Source organism: Lutra lutra, chromosome 13, assembly GCF_902655055.1.
Source record: "Lutra lutra chromosome 13, mLutLut1.2, whole genome shotgun sequence".
In the NCBI taxonomy this organism is placed as follows: domain Eukaryota; kingdom Metazoa; phylum Chordata; class Mammalia; order Carnivora; family Mustelidae; genus Lutra; species Lutra lutra.
Genome location: NC_062290.1, coordinates 88,142,201 through 88,154,688, shown reverse-complemented (window position 1 = coordinate 88,154,688; position 12,488 = coordinate 88,142,201). Strand labels below are relative to the sequence as shown.

The window sequence follows — 12,488 nt, the reverse complement described above, 5'->3', positions numbered from 1 at the left end:
CTGGTTTCAGGGCACCTGGGTGGCTCAGTCGGTTAAGCCTCTGACCTCAGCTCAGGTCATGATCCCAGGGTCCTGGGATCAAGCCCTGCATCGGGCTCTCTGCTCAGCGGGGAATCTGCTTGTCCCTCTGCAACTCACTTCTCTCTCTCTCTCAAATGAATAAATAAAACCTTTAAAAATGAAAATAAAAATAATAAGGTTTCATTTCATATGTTTTTAGTTTTTTTTGTTTGTTTGTTTTGTTTTTTAAGATTTATTTGAGGGCCGCCTGGGTGGCTCAGTGGGTTAAAGCCTCTGTCTTCGGCTCGGGTTGTGGTCCCAGGGTCCTGGGATCCAGCCCTGCATCGGGCTCTCTGCTCAGCTGGGAACCTGCTTCCCCCTCTCTCTGTCTGCCTGCCTCTCTGCCTACTTGTGATCTCTGTCTGTCAAATAAATAAATAAAATCTTAAAAAAAAAAAAAAGATTTATTTGAGCACAAGCAGGGTGAGGGGCAGAGGGAGAGGGAGAAGCAAACTCCCCGCTGTGCTGGGAGCCCAGAGCAAGGCTCCAACCCCGGACCCTGAGCCAAAGGCAGACACCTAACCGACTAAGCCACCCAGGTGTCCCAGGTTTTTTTTTTTTTTTTTTTTTTTTTTCACGTAATAAAGTAACATAAACCATTCAAATGATACAAGATAGAAGGTGGTATCACCTGGTCCTAGTCCCTGTTAATAGTCTAAATATAATCTTCCAGACTTAACTCCATGCAGTGTTTTTCCTTACCCCCTCTCCCTTCTCTCCTTCCCTTTTTCCTCCCTCTCTTCCTCCCTGCCTCCTTTTTTCATTTTTTAGGTTATAACTAGGGGAAAAAATCCTGACACTTTAATATCCCAGCATTGGTGGAAAATCCACAGGTCATACACAAATAAAATAATCAAAACAGGTTCTCACAAAAATTTGGATGGCTGGAAGGAAAGCTCATTGAACTTCCAAATTGCTCAAATAGAATTATAAAAAAGCAAAATTGTGTTTTTCACAGAGACTTCAACATGGCTGAGACAAGAATGCAAAATAAAATAGATATTTAAAATTGTTTTTATTTTCTATTTTTTAAGATTTTAAAATTTCCTATTGTGGCAAAAACCACATAAAATTTACTACTTACTCATTTTTAAGTGTACAGTTTGGGAGTGTTAAGTACACTTACCTTGTTGTAAAACATCTCCAGAACTTTCTCATCTCATGTGCCTGAAAGTTTAAATCTATTAAACAGCAACTCTGAGTTTCCCCTTCCCCACCCAGCCCCTGGTTGCCATTCTTTCTGTTTCTATGAATTTGAGCATTCTAGATACTCCATATCCGTAGTATCATACAATATTTATCTTTTTGTGACTGGTTTATTTCACTTAGCCTCATGTCCTCAAGGTACATCTGTGTTAAAATAGTTTTATGTATAAAGTAATAGGTGCTTGTTTTATTTTTAGAAAGAAAGCCAGCCAGCCAGCCTCTGAGTAAGAAGTGAAAGTCCCAGCTCCTTGAAGGGGTCATGTACATACCCCCACCCCCTCTGTTCTGCTTCATTTCATTGTCTTAAAGATACATTCGGTTTGATTATAAGACAACACGATTTCAGAGACGTTAAGAAAAAAAAAAAAACCCACCCCAAACCCATAGGAATAGATTTTATACACACACGCCCCTGCATGTTTAGAATTATTTTCACTAGGCTCCTTGCCTAGTTCTCTTGCTTGGGCAGCCGGCTACACAGACCTCTGGTTTCCTTTCTCTTAAGGACAAAAACTGCAGAGTCTTCCCTCGCCCCAGCCTGGCTGTACCACCATCCCTCCTATCAGTCGTGCCCCACTGGAGAACCATCTGCACACATTTTGTGCCCATGCAGAATGGGGGTCTGAGAACTGTAATTCTAGGAGCACAAATTCGGGGAGCAACCCAAATCGTGTCCCGTTGAGGAGTAAAAGCCAGGGGTCTTCATTAGCAAATTGCAGAAGTATTAGGAAGACCACACAAATTGTTTCCCAAACATCATGATTGGAAGAGAGAATGACAGTTTATGGTGTGTCAGGTTTCTAGTACATTATGACAATTACCAGGAAAATATCCAATTTTTATCCAGAATGGGAGTTCAGGGGCACCTGGGGGTCTCAGTCGGAGGAGCATCTGCCTTTGGCTCAGGTCATGATGCCAAGGTCCGGGGATCGAGCCCCACGGTGGGCTCCCTGCTTGGCGGGGGCCTCTTTCTCCCTCTCCTGCTTCCCCTACTTTTGCTTGCTCTCTCTCTGTCAAATAAAATCTGTAGGAAAAAAAAAAAGAGTGGGGGTACAGCAGCTCTGTGTTCCATCATATGCCCCTGTCCAGTTCAATAGTTCAGAGGTCCCTGTGTCAAAAATTAGATGAAGTTTTTGTTCCCCAACAAGATTTCACGGTCAGAGGTTCTACGCAGGTTCAGGCTGGGGATGTCCGTTTTACAGGTGTGACCCTCACTTTCCTCCGTGTTTAAGGATTTGCAGACTGGGTGTGAGACCAGGTCTCTGCCCTGTGCCTGACACAGTGAGTGCTCATTCATGGGAGTTGTTCTGTTTTTCAGGATTGTCACCCTCCGCCCCCCATTCTGGGTACCCACATCCTATTCAGCGTTCAGGACATCCCACATCGGGGTGCCTGGGTGGCTCCGTGGGTTAAGGTCTCTGCCTTCAGCTCAGGTCATGATCCCAGGGTCCTGAGATTGAGCCCCGCATCAAGTCCCGCATCGGGCTCCCTGCTCAGTGGGGAGCCTGCTTCCACCTCTCTGCCTGCCTCTCCATCTACTTGTGATCTCTGTCTGTCAAAGTCAAATGAATAAATAAAATCTTTAAAAAAATAAATAAATTAAAAAAAAAAAAAAAGAACATCCCACATCCTTGGGCTCACCTCCTGGAGGCTGCCTGGCAGTTTGAGGCAGAGCTGATTTTTTTAAAAATCTTCTGCACAACCACTAGCCGGGAAAGGGGTACCTGGATTGTCTTCAGGGTCCTGAGACAGTTTCAGTCCCAGAGGCGTTCTGGGGCTCCTTCTAACAGGAGAGGAGGCGTTCCGGGTGGGTCTCAGCCCAGGGGACCCTCATGACCTGAGGGGTCGGGGGACTGGTCTGGCAAAGCTCCCAGAATCCACCCGCCGTGGACTGGCCTCTCTCTGCCAATAATTTGCCATGGGATTTTGTGCAAAGGGCCTCTTCGCTCTGGGTCTCAGTTTCCCCAGCTGTCAGACAGGGAAACGCTGTCCTGTCCCCCTGCTGTGATGCGGGCACGCGGGAGATCAGGCAAGGCCGGAGAAAACCGGCAGGGCAGGCCCAGCCACCTGGGGATGCGCGGCCCGGGGTGGGGGCGGGGAGCGGCGGCCTTGCTCTGGCTTCCCATCGGGGCTCACCCGGTCCAGGCCCCCCTCCCTCCCGGTCCGCTCTCCCTCCCTCCCTCCTTCCCTCCCTGCCCTCGCGGAGCGCCGGCTCCCGGCATGCTGCGCGCTGCTGACAGCCTTATAAATAGTCGCCTTTGCGGGCGGCCGGCGACGACGGGCAGGGCACCACTGGCCCCGGCGCCCGCCGCACCCCTCCCCCAGGTCAGTGTGTGCCCGCGTGCATGTCCGGGCGCGGGGGGCGCCTCTGCGGGGGCTGGGGGAGCGGCGCGCGCCTGGGGCCGCGGGTCTGTGTGTGTCGAGGCATTCTTGGGGTTTGTGCGGCTGTGTGTTTGTATGGGTGGTTGTGATCGTGCGGATCCGCCTGTCTGTTCTTCCCAGGCTCTGCTCCGGCTATTTGTGCCACCTCGCGTGTGCCCGAGTCCGGGGGTGTGTGTTGCAGCCCCTCCTAGCGTCCTAGACAGTCGCCCCTTTGTCCGGGCTGGCACTCCTGGCGCTGGGGCTCCAGGTCCCTGCCCTTGGCACGTCCCAGCTGGGGCCCAGGGAAGGGGGCTGTGGCCTGACGCCCTGCCTGGAGGACCTGGTGGGGCCACCTATGAGATTGGAGGAGCTATCCTGCCATGTCATTTTGAGTGCTGGGGGGACAGGAAGCCCCCTGGTTTGGCCCCCCTGGCCCAGCCTCCTGAAAGGATGGGGGCTCTAAGGGAGCCCAGGGGCCAACACTTGGGACTTTTTTCTGAGCACCACTCAGATATCCACTCAGGACTCTCCAGCCCCAGCAGGACAGGGCCTGGGGGGTGCAGGCCCAGAGAGGGGCCACCAGCCGCCCAAGGTCACACAGTTGAGTGATGAGCCCTTAACTGGCTGTTGCTCTGGGCCTCAGTTCCCCGGGCCCCTGGGCAGACCCCTTGGTCACAAGAGGAGTTGCTGCAGCCTGGACCCGGGGGCGTTATAAGGCCTGGGTGCTGAGCTGGTAACCCAACTCCGTCCTGGACCCCTGGCCTCCATGAGGCCTCCTCACGACCCAGGTTATTTTGGACCAAGGAAGTGGCAGGTGCCAGCAGGACAGAGGGGCTTAGGTTACTGGGAGGCAGGGCAAGGTGGGTGGGAGGCCACTCCGCAGGGTGTCACCTCAAGCTCGCCCTGGCCAGGGACCCTCCTCCTCCCTTACCAGCTGCCTGGGGCGCTGGCAGCTCCTACCCTTCCTTGAGCACACTCAGCAGGAAAGAGGCTATAACTCATGCCCCACGAGCAGCGGGACAGTCAGCAAAGCTGCTTAGAGACCCACTGGGTGCCAGGCCTAAAAGCAACAGAAGATGCAGCCCGAGGTTGACCCCAGTGGAGCTCTGGAGCAAGTCTCTTCTCCTCTCCAAGCCTCAGATCCCTTCCAAGATGGCTGTGAGCATGGCATGAGGCCCCCAGCCCTGTGCTCAGCCCGAGGCCAGGCCAAGTGCAGCGGGACACACAGGCTGGGGGTACAACAGAGGGGTCCAGTACCGTGTGGTATGTGCGGCGCTGGGGGCGTTCGAAGGAGGCACCTGCTAGTGTGGGAGGGGAGTTCAGGAAGACTTCCTGAAGGAGGTGACCACTGAACTGAGTCCTAGCCAGCAGCACCTGGGGAAAGGCATCCAGGCATCAGGTGCCACAACAGAAGCCAGGGCCTACAGGTGGGACACGGTCATGGTGGGTGAGGAGGCTCCAAGCAGTTCAAGTGACGGCTATTAAAGCTGCAGAGGGGGGAAGGGGCCAGGCTGTTGGACTCTGTCATCCATGTTAGGGGCTCAGGCTTTATCTTGGGAGCTAAGGGGGCCACGTGTGGAAGGGTTTTAAGCAGGTGAGCGATGTGGTCTCATGCTTATCAGAGAGAATCCTGCGGATTGCCTGGTGGGGTATGGAGTTAGGGAGACCCATGGGAGGCTGGGGCAGTGGCCAGGCACCCTGCTTGCAACAAGGAAGTGGTGGTGAGCCCACAGGCTGGAGGGACAGTCGGGACATGTGTGTGCAGGGGGGAAGAGGGTTGTGGGAGAAGGGTGTTCACAGAGACTGGGGTCTCTGGCTGGGCAACAGGGTGTGGAACTGGGGGCATGGGACGTTCTATGGGGACTCCAGGCCCCTCTAGGGACTGTAGACTTATGGGGCTGGGGAGGGAGGCTGGGGGTGGCTGGGGAGAGACAGGGGTCCTGGGGACCTGAAGCCAGCATCGTGAGGGTGGAGTGAGGGGCCTGGGGTTGGGGGCATGCCAGGCAGGGTGAATGCTGCTCGAGGGCTGGGCATCAAGGGTCAAGGCAAGAGTGCCTGTGATGGTCCCTGGGGGCTTTGGGGAGGGCAGGTGGGTGTGGAGGTGACAATTCTAAGCGGAAGGAGAGGTTGAAGCAGAGTAGGGTTCCCGGGAGGAGGTGGGGTTCACTCACAATTGAAGGGAAGGCAGGTGGTAGAGCGAGATCCTCAAGGGGATGAGGGGACAGGGGTCATGTCAAGGGGTGAGAGGCTGGGGACCCCCCCATGTGAAAACTGTACAGGGCCATGTCCCTTGAGTAGCTCCTGCAGCTTCCTCCCCCTCAGGCCTCTGTGTCCCTTTGAGCATCCTTGTCCCAACCCCCTCCTGGCTGAGGACAAAGCTCAAGTCCCTCTTCCCGCCTCCAGCCTCCATGGAACTTTCCTCCCAGCCCTGGGGAGCGTCTCCAAGGTGCTGGGCAGACGCCTGTTTTCTGGGACTTGCAAGGGGAGCAGCTCAGCCATTGCTGACGCCACTGTTTCTGTCCCTCAGGATTGTCCTCGCCACCTGGCTCCTCCGGCGGGAAGAGGTGGACAGGAGGGCGTCACTGCCCTTTTGTTACAGTGGAAGTACACCAAGGAAAGGTGACTTTCCCAAGGTCACTCAACCTTCGGGGCCCTCCCTGCCCTGTACCCTTGGGAGCCCCAGGGCCTGGCACATACCGTGTGGCTGGGCAGAAGGGGGGGGCAGGGGTCAGGGAAAGCCCCCTCACCTGCCCCACTTGTGCCCTTGTCTTGCAGTGTGTGCTAACTCAGCTCCCGGGACCTCAGCAGGATGGAAGGTACCAAGGTTCTTCTTTGCTGTTCACTGACTGGGCCTCAGTGTGCCCGTCTCTTAAGGGGTTGCACTTTCAGGAGACCTTCTGGGAAGGGCTGGAGGAGGAGCTGCCAGAGGGGCCTGTCTGGGAGCCTCCAGCACCCTCCTCGGGTGTCTCACGGGATCTGCCAGCTCCACGATTAATTTTAGAAGCGAGGAGGCCTCCTTGAGGCTCCTGAGGGCCCCAGAGCTCACCTCCTACGCTGGTATTTATAGAGCTGAACCCCTGCCTCTTTCTAGAAAGGGTGGGTGCTGGCAAGGGGAGGCTAGCCCTGGGGAGAGGCCCCAAGTGTGTAAATGCCAAGCCTAACGAGGATGAGGCAAGGTCCAACCCCTCTGTGGGATTCAGTTTCTCCGTGGTCCAGAGGGGGGTGGGTCTTGAGGTTAGCTTGGGCCCTCCTGGCCTGCTGTGGGCCCGGACCTGGAGGGAGGTGTGTGGCCAGCAGAGAGCCTGGCTGGCCCGCCTCCTGGAAGTATCACTGCCCAGTCCTTGGCCTTGTGCCTCTGTCTGGGCCACTCTTAAAGGAGCCTGCTGCTGCTCTCCGAGCCGGCAGTTGCCCTTCTACCTTTTGGGCCCCCCAAACCAGCAGCCCCTGGGCTGTGGGCTCCCCCACCTCCATGTCATACTGGGCACTGGGAAGGCCATGGATGGGAGCCCGCAGGAGAAGCTGTTCCTCTGACAGCTCCTGTGGGCCTCCAGCCTCAGGGCCACAGGGCCCATGGGAGCTGCCAAGCCTTGCTCAGTGGGGAGGAACAGAGAGCCGGAGAGAAGTGGGGACTCCTCTAAGGTGACACCAGGAGGGCCTACTTCCCTTAGAAGAGGGGAAGGCCGGGCAGCCTGGGAAGAGGGCCCGGGTTCCAGTTGTAGGTCTGGCATCCTTGGAGCAGGCCCCTGCCTCCCTAGGCCTCAGTTTCCCTTGCGCAGTGAGGCTGTGGTCTTGCTGAGTTTTGAGGGCTGGTGAGGCTGAGGCTGGATCACGAGTTCGCCTCCCTCTCTGGGCGAGGGCTCTCCGTGCCCACCGCAGCCCTTTTCCCTGGCAACTGTCTCCAGGGCAACATATGTTGTGGTTGCCAACTCCATACTCGTACTGCCCAGGGAAGGCGGGCAATGGGCAGGCCCCGGGGGCTGGGAGAGGAAGGGTAGGGGACGTGAGAGAACGGGACCATGGGGGCCTGCTGCTCGGGAACCCGCCACACCACGGAAGACTCAAAGGCCAGAGGTGACCCGCTGCTGCCCAGCAGCCACCCCCTCAGCCAGGGAGGGGCTGTGAGGGTTGGCATCCAAGCCCCTTAGAGTTTTCCTCAGCCTGGGCCGAGTCTGGCGTCCCCAGGCCTTTGCCTGGAACAGCCTCTCTGCCCTGACCGCTGAGCTGGACTCAGCCTGTCGCTGGTTGCTCTGGCAGGAGCCTGAGCTGAGTCTCCTCCTGTGAGGCCCCAGCACAGGCTGGGGGCTGCAGAGGGGGCTTCATCTCTTTGTCAAGCGAGTCCCTGAACTCTGCCCCCCTTTTCTGTCCCCCAGAGAAGCTGAAGAAAACCAAGATCATCTTTGTGGTGGGTGAGTCCGAGGCAGGCGGGCTGGGCAGCCAGCAGGGAGGCTCTCCACAGGCGCTGCTGGGAGCCTGGGGCTGGGGCTGCGCCTGGGGCTCTGCCCTCCTCCGCGGGGTGGCGAGGTCAAGTCCTCGGCCGGTGGCGGCCCCGTCTCGAGGGGTTTCTGAATGGGTGGGCGCTTGCAGGAGGGCCCGGCTCGGGGAAGGGCACCCAGTGTGAGAAGATTGTCCAGAAGTACGGCTACACCCACCTCTCCACTGGGGACCTCCTGCGGGCCGAGGTCAGCTCGGGCTCGGCCAGGGGCAAGATGCTGTCGGAGATCATGGAGAAGGGGCAGCTGGTGCCGCTGGTGAGTGGGCCCAGTGGGGTGGGAGGTAGTGGTGGCCTCAAGGGGGCTCCCCCACCAGCAAACCCATGATGCCCTGGCAGGGCTGCCTTGAACCTCCCTGGCTCCAAATACCCCTGGCTCTGGTCCCCATTTCCCTTGGCAAGGAATTCCTTCTAGAAGCTCCTGGAGCTTCTAGGACCCCTGCCCCTGCTGACCCCTTCAGCCTCACACCACACACTCAACACCCCCACCCCCCGCCCACCACCACCCCTGCAGTTACCTTCCAGCAGCTCTGGCCTTTTGGTCCTGTCAATCTCATCAGATTCTTCCCGCCTGGAATGTTCTTTCCTCCTCAGCTCAGACCTCCCTGGCTCCACAGATTTGAGCTTAGGACCCCCCCCCCGCCTCCATTTTATAGCTCCGGAAGGCCGCCTTCTTGGCCCATTCAACCTGTCATGCTTGGAAATTGCTAAATTAACCTCACTGCACCGTGAGCTGCTTGAGGAAGGTCTGCTTTGTTCCCAGTGGTGTCCTCAGGGCCCTGGACTGGAGCTGGCTGGGAGGAGGGTCTGAGTCAGTATTCCTGAATGAATGGATGGATGGATGAAGGGCTTCAGCAACCCAGCCAAGTCTTCACATTCAAAGGAGGCTTCCTGGAGAGGGAGGCTCGTTTGGAACTCCTTTATTAGGGCAGAGGCCTGGAAGAAGGAGTGCAGAGAAGAGCTCACGACCCCTCCATCTTTGCCTGTGCCCCCAGGAGACCGTATTGGACATGCTTCGAGATGCCATGGTGGCCAAGGTAGATACCTCCAAAGGCTTTCTGATCGATGGCTACCCTCGGGAGGTACAGCAGGGAGAGGAGTTTGAGCGGAGGGTAAGGTACAACTTGCTGGGTGCATTTGGGGGCTGGGGTGTGGGGTGGTCAGGCAGAGGCTGCTGTGATGGCCAGAGTTTTGGGCAGAGAGAGAGAGACTGATAGTGGGTCGGGGTGGGGAGAGGGGTAAGGAGGAACGCTGGGGAAGAGTTTGCAGAAGTCTTCCTAGAAGTCTAGAAGAAAAGTCTAGAAGGAGAGGAAGCACAGGCTGGGGAGCTCACAAACCTGGGCTCAGGTTCTAGCTCAACAGACCTTGGCCAATCATTCTGCCTCCTTGAACCTCATCAGTGTCCCCATTTGCAAAATGGGGGGGCACCGTTGGCAGCTGCCTTAAGGAGCAGAATGTGATTAGAGAGAATGTAGCCTTCCAAAGTGGGGCTTGGCACCTTGAAACCTGTAGTCAGAGGGAGCGGGACGGACAGGGCTGGAAGGGTCAGGTTGGTGTGGGGAGAACAGAATCTAGGGGGCAGGGCAACCAGGACTGATGTGGCAGAGGGGGTTCAGGCCTAGCTGGAGGCCTCGAGGCCAGGGAGTCCAGTCTCCTTCCACGGGCCACCGGGAGTCTGGCTGGAAAAAGTAGACCTCAAGATGTTGGCTCATAGCTGCCCGAAATAGATGCCCAGCAGGAAGACCAGGCAGGGGGCAGCTCTCCCAAACACATGCATATAGGCATACAAGTTCATGTATATGTCCGCACATACAGAGCACACACATGCGCATACACATCTGGCAATGCACATATACACTCATGCAATGCACGCCTGTGGACACCGCACACTTATACACAGGGATGTACATGTGTGAACACACACACACACACACACACACACAGCTCCATACCTCTGGGGTCACAGGTCATACTAGGGAAACGGGGCTATGGGGAGGGGACGGCGCAGCAAGGGGTAGGGCTGGCTCCAGGAGGGCTTCTTGGCAGAGGGGGTCCTTCCCAGCCTCGTGGGGAGGACCAAGCATCCCAATGGGCTGGGGTGGAACCAGACCCCCCAACCCTCACTTCCCAAGCCTGTGAGGCTGGGGCTGTCGCTGGGTTCCCGTAGCTTTGAGCCTCATCCAGAGGTAGGACATTCCATGTTCCGACCTTGAAGTGCCTGCAGGACCTCAAGAAAGCTTCTACCCTGCTCTGGGCCTCAGTTTCTCTGTCTTTGAAACAGAAGTGGCCTGGGCCATGGACACTGTGGTCAGGTGCTCGGCAGCCTCAAAGCACTTACTGTCATGACCCACACGTACCAGCTGTGTGACATTGCCTCCAACCCTCAGGGCCACATCTGGAAAATGAGATTATTAAAAGTCTCCTTCCCTCCTGGGGATGTTGTGGGCTCCACTGAGGGCAGTGGACCCAGCACAGGGCCCAGACCCGCCATGGCCTCCAGCGGTCCAGGCATCTGGTCTTCTGAGATCTGGACACCAGGGGGCATTAGGGCCTCGTGGAAGGAGGACAGGTCAGCCTTGTTCCTTCTCGCCCTTTGCGGTGGATTAAACCTTCATTCCAATGACAGGGACACTGTTCAGAATCCCCCCCCCCTCAGAGCTCAGCAGCCCGACATCCCTCCACCTTGTCAGGTTCTGGTCCAGCCCTGCTGTGTCAGACACGTGTCTCACTGCCCTCAGGGGCTCCTAACCTAGCTGGGGAGAGGGACATCGAGTAAATAACCAGAGGCCTCCTGATATATTCTGGGTGAAGATGGAGAGGGGACTGAAGAGGGTGTGGGAGGTTGCTGGGGATGGCGGTGGGGGTGGCATCTGGTAAGACTGCCCCAGAGGAATGAGATTTTTGTTCAAATCCGAAGGCCAGAACTTGGTATTGAGGGTGAGGGTTCCTGGCATGAGCAAAGGCCTGGCATGGGAGGAGGCTGACGAGAGCCCAGACTACAGTGTGGCTGAAGTAAGGAGAGCGAAGGAGAGGGAAACATGAGAGGAGGAGGGCGGGAGGCCCTCTCCTGAGGGCACGGGGGAGCCATGGGAGAGGTTGGGAGCAGGGGAGCGGCTTCTGGAAGGTCCCTCAGGCTGCCTTGGGGAAGGGCTTGGAGGTCTGAGTAGGTCTCAGGTGGGGCCTCTGACTGGGGAGGATGGGAAGGAGGTGGCCCCAGTGGGGCAGGAATGGGGACCCTATGAGTACCCTCCGCCCGCAGATCGGACAGCCCACGCTGCTGCTGTATGTGGACGCAGGCCCTGAGACCATGACCCAGCGGCTCCTGAAGCGCGGAGAGACCAGCGGGCGAGTGGATGACAACGAAGAGACCATCAAGAAGCGGCTAGAGACCTACTACAAGGCCACAGAGCCTGTCATCGCCTTTTATGAAAAACGTGGTATCGTACGCAAGGTGCGCCCCCTGCAGGCCATGGGTAGCCCTAGGAAACTGGGGGTTTTGCCTGGGGTGGCCAAAATTCCAGTGACCTTAGGTCAGCCCTCCTCTCCAGGCCTTAGTTTCCCCACTGGCTTGGTGATTGGCTGTGCTCCCCTGTGGCTGGGCTTAGAGAGCAAGGCCAGGTCTCTGGAGAAGTGAGCCCGTGCCTCGGTGGGGCCCGCCCGGCCCTCCCCATCATCTCCGCCCTTCCGGCCGTCTCCCCACAGGTCAATGCCGAGGGCTCCGTGGACAGTGTCTTCTCCCAAGTCTGCACCCACCTGGACGCCCTCAAGTAGCAGCCCTGGAGCCCCTTCCCCGGCCGAGCCCCGCCCCACCCCTGTCCTGACTGAGGCTGTCCCCAGCCGGAGCTCAGCGCCTCCACCCTGCCCGGCTGGACTGCAGACAGAGGAAGCCACTTTATCCTGTTTTCGTGGACAGCCAACCACTAAAGGAATTTCCAAGGACATTCGGTTTTATTCCTTTTTCTTTGCTTTCACTGGAGTTGATCCACGTGGTATGGCCTCTCCTAGCCCCTCACCCTCCCAGTCCTCCTCGGGCCCCTCAGCCCACCTTGGCCAGCTGCCTTTCCCTAGCACCACAGGAAGACCCGGGGCCCTTCCTCACCCAGGCCATCAGGCCTGGGGCTCCAGGGTGACTGAGGCAGGATGCTTGCTCTTGGGGACTAACGGTCAGGCACAGCTGAGCCCTCACCTGGGTTCCTCTCAATCCTCACTGGGCAGCCTTGGCCCTGAACCCTCATCGCTCTGAGTATGTTTTCTGTGCTTCATGCCACTGGGACCTGTGTGCAGCGAGGTCATGGGCTGGGTTGGGAGGGGGGCTTCCTGGGTATCGGGAGGGCACACGTGAGCTCTCTGGGTGGGCAAGGAATTGGCTTCT

The 12,488-nt window shown here is 57.3% G+C and overlaps 1 protein-coding gene across 3 annotated transcripts; it reads left to right on the top strand.

The window, feature by feature from the left end:
• Window positions 1–3,457: 3,457 nt before the first annotated feature.
• Window positions 3,458–12,055, top strand: AK1 (adenylate kinase 1). Of its 3 annotated transcripts, none has more exons than XM_047700822.1 (8): window positions 3,458–3,591; window positions 6,155–6,246; window positions 6,403–6,443; window positions 7,998–8,033; window positions 8,212–8,375; window positions 9,112–9,153; window positions 11,376–11,567; window positions 11,819–12,055. In XM_047700822.1, exons 3-8 carry the CDS (start codon window positions 6,437–6,439, stop codon window positions 11,885–11,887), a joined length of 510 nt encoding a protein of 169 aa, XP_047556778.1. In that variant the 5' UTR covers window positions 3,458–3,591; window positions 6,155–6,246; window positions 6,403–6,436; the 3' UTR covers window positions 11,888–12,055. The 3 variants fall into 3 exon arrangements, with proteins under 3 accessions (XP_047556778.1, XP_047556776.1, XP_047556777.1); XM_047700820.1 differs by having other exon boundaries at window positions 3,460–3,591; window positions 9,112–9,228; XM_047700821.1 differs by having other exon boundaries at window positions 3,460–3,591; window positions 6,155–6,260; window positions 9,112–9,228.
• The last annotated feature ends 433 nt before the right edge of the window (window positions 12,056–12,488 follow it).

Coding starts and splice junctions, on each gene's coding strand:
- AK1 (XM_047700820.1), top strand. Junction 8,034..8,211: donor CAAGATCATCTTTGTGGTGG/GTGAGTCCGAGG, acceptor GGGCGCTTGCAG/GAGGGCCCGGCTCGGGGAAG. Junction 11,568..11,818: donor AACGTGGTATCGTACGCAAG/GTGCGCCCCCTG, acceptor GTCTCCCCACAG/GTCAATGCCGAGGGCTCCGT.